At 33.9% G+C, this 2,012-nt stretch overlaps 1 protein-coding gene across 1 annotated transcript in view; it reads left to right on the top strand.

The window, feature by feature from the left end:
* The first annotated feature begins 1,868 nt into the window (after positions 1-1,868).
* Positions 1,869-2,012, top strand: part of LOC110448123 (golgin subfamily A member 6C-like) — an 18,734-nt gene continuing 18,590 nt past the window's right edge. Inside the window, exon 1 of the mRNA XM_021494187.1 lies at positions 1,869-1,918. Coding sequence (XP_021349862.1) covers positions 1,903-1,918 — 16 coding nt within the window. The 5' untranslated portion in view covers positions 1,869-1,902. The remainder of the gene's footprint in view (positions 1,919-2,012) is intronic.

The raw sequence follows: 2,012 nt of genomic DNA, 5'->3' as shown, positions 1-2,012 counted from the left end.
CCCGTTTTCATAAATCCCGACTTATGGAAATATGTGCAGTTTTCCGCCATAGCTCTTTCACAAGAAGGTTCTCTATGGTCCGTCTTTTTAAATTGTTCACACTGAGAATGACAGCTAGGAAAACAAGATTATCACCAAAGAGCCATCTTGAATTTCGACAGTTCAATTATATTGTCATAATTCTTCCTCGAGAACGACTGGATAGATATTTGTGGCTTAACATTGAAAACGATATTCGGTTTTATATCTTTTCAAACTTTGTTTTTCAAATCACTGATAAAATATACCATTTTTTATTAATTTATCAACGAATTGGGCTTGAGCACAGAATCTGAGTTTTCTACACAGAAATAATTATATTGGGCAAACTAATTTTGAAAAGAAGACTGAAGCTATGCACTTATTTAGGAGGAAATCTAACGATGCTGTCTGCAGAATTGGGTTTGTTAATGAAAAGAAGCCGAGAATGTAAATTGCTTATGGATGCAAGACAGACGACGCACGACGGACGACGGACGACGCAAGACAGACGACGGACGATAATTCAAATAAGACCGAGACTTCACTTAATAAAACCAGACTAGATAACTTAAACCCCAGGGGCTATTTATAGTGGTAACATGAGACACTCATATCAGGAACAAAACAACTGTTACAACAACTACAAAGGGACAATACGTGTAGTTCTTTATTAGCCAAAAAGCCCCTAGGCTTATAGGTACATACATTATATGCATATAACATTCTCCAAACATAGAATAGACAGGAGAGTGACATCACAGTATACATTAAACACCGTTCAATAATGTGCATATAACAATAATTAATTAACACATTACAGTTATGAAACACCACAATACATAAACCTTGAAATAACGCCTCTTAAATGCTAAATATAAATATTTTCCTAAATTGGATAGCTCTCTAACATTATTCGTACTAAGTAGTTGTATTAATTAAAAAATGGAGGGTTTTCTGTAATAATATTGTTTGAATAATCTGTGCCTGAGATCGCTATAAAATGGACAAATCAAAATAAAATGAAACTCGTCTTCTATATCTCTCAAATTACATTTGTTACAAATCCTGTTCCAGCGTGTGACGTTATGATGTCTTCCAATTTCTATATTTAATTCATGAGACGATATCCTAAATTTAGTTAACATTTGTTTGTATTTATTTTCAAAAGTTTACTTAAATAAAATTGAATACAATGACTATCTATTAAGTGTTGTAACAACCGAAAGTGAAATCTAAACACTTATGAGTCCAGCAAAGAGGTTTCTTAGAATGGAACCAGTGCTGGAAAATATAATTAAGTGTCATTAAATATCGTTAGGTGTAACAATAAGGGTTTTAGAGTAATTATCACTATATAGACAGAACTTAGGTATTCCGTTCGTTCGGACTCATTACAACTAAAACAGTTAGAAATGTCCATTTGAAAACATAAGAATATAAAACGCATTTGAAAACTCTGCCCTGTGCTCTGAAAATAAATCAAAAGATTAAAAAAAAATGATTTTAAACTAAACGAATGGAAAAATGATTAATTCTTTGACAAGTTTCACTTTATACAGCGTATTAACAAGAAAATAACCGCATAAAAATGTAATAACAAATGTGTTTAAACGAGATAATTTTCGATTTTTAACCAGATAACGACTGCATTTTTACGATATAACTCACTCGTTTTAACGGGATACATAATGTATTATAGCGTTCCGTTATAATTCGACAGTTATTCTTGCATGGGCGTAAAAAATAGTAGGAAAATCTGTGCTAAATTGTTGACGTTATTTTTGATTTTAGAAAGCCCGCAAAATATAACGTCATGATTTTGTGAAACGTCGACATGGAAACGCACGTGGAACAACAGGAAGTGGACGTCCATCAAGCAAGATGGGGAGGAAGATGGGTGAGTAAGCGACAGTTATTCGGGAGGGGGAGGGGTTTGGGTGAGTAAGCGACAGTTATTCGGGAGGGGGAGGGGTTTGGGTGAGTAAGCGACA

The sequence above is a fragment of the Mizuhopecten yessoensis genome, unplaced genomic scaffold (assembly GCF_002113885.1).
Source record: "Mizuhopecten yessoensis strain PY_sf001 unplaced genomic scaffold, ASM211388v2 scaffold3853, whole genome shotgun sequence".
NCBI lineage: Eukaryota > Metazoa > Mollusca > Bivalvia > Pectinida > Pectinidae > Mizuhopecten > Mizuhopecten yessoensis.
The sequence above is the reverse complement of the archived record's forward strand: the minus strand, read 5'-3'. Positions and strand labels throughout refer to the sequence as shown.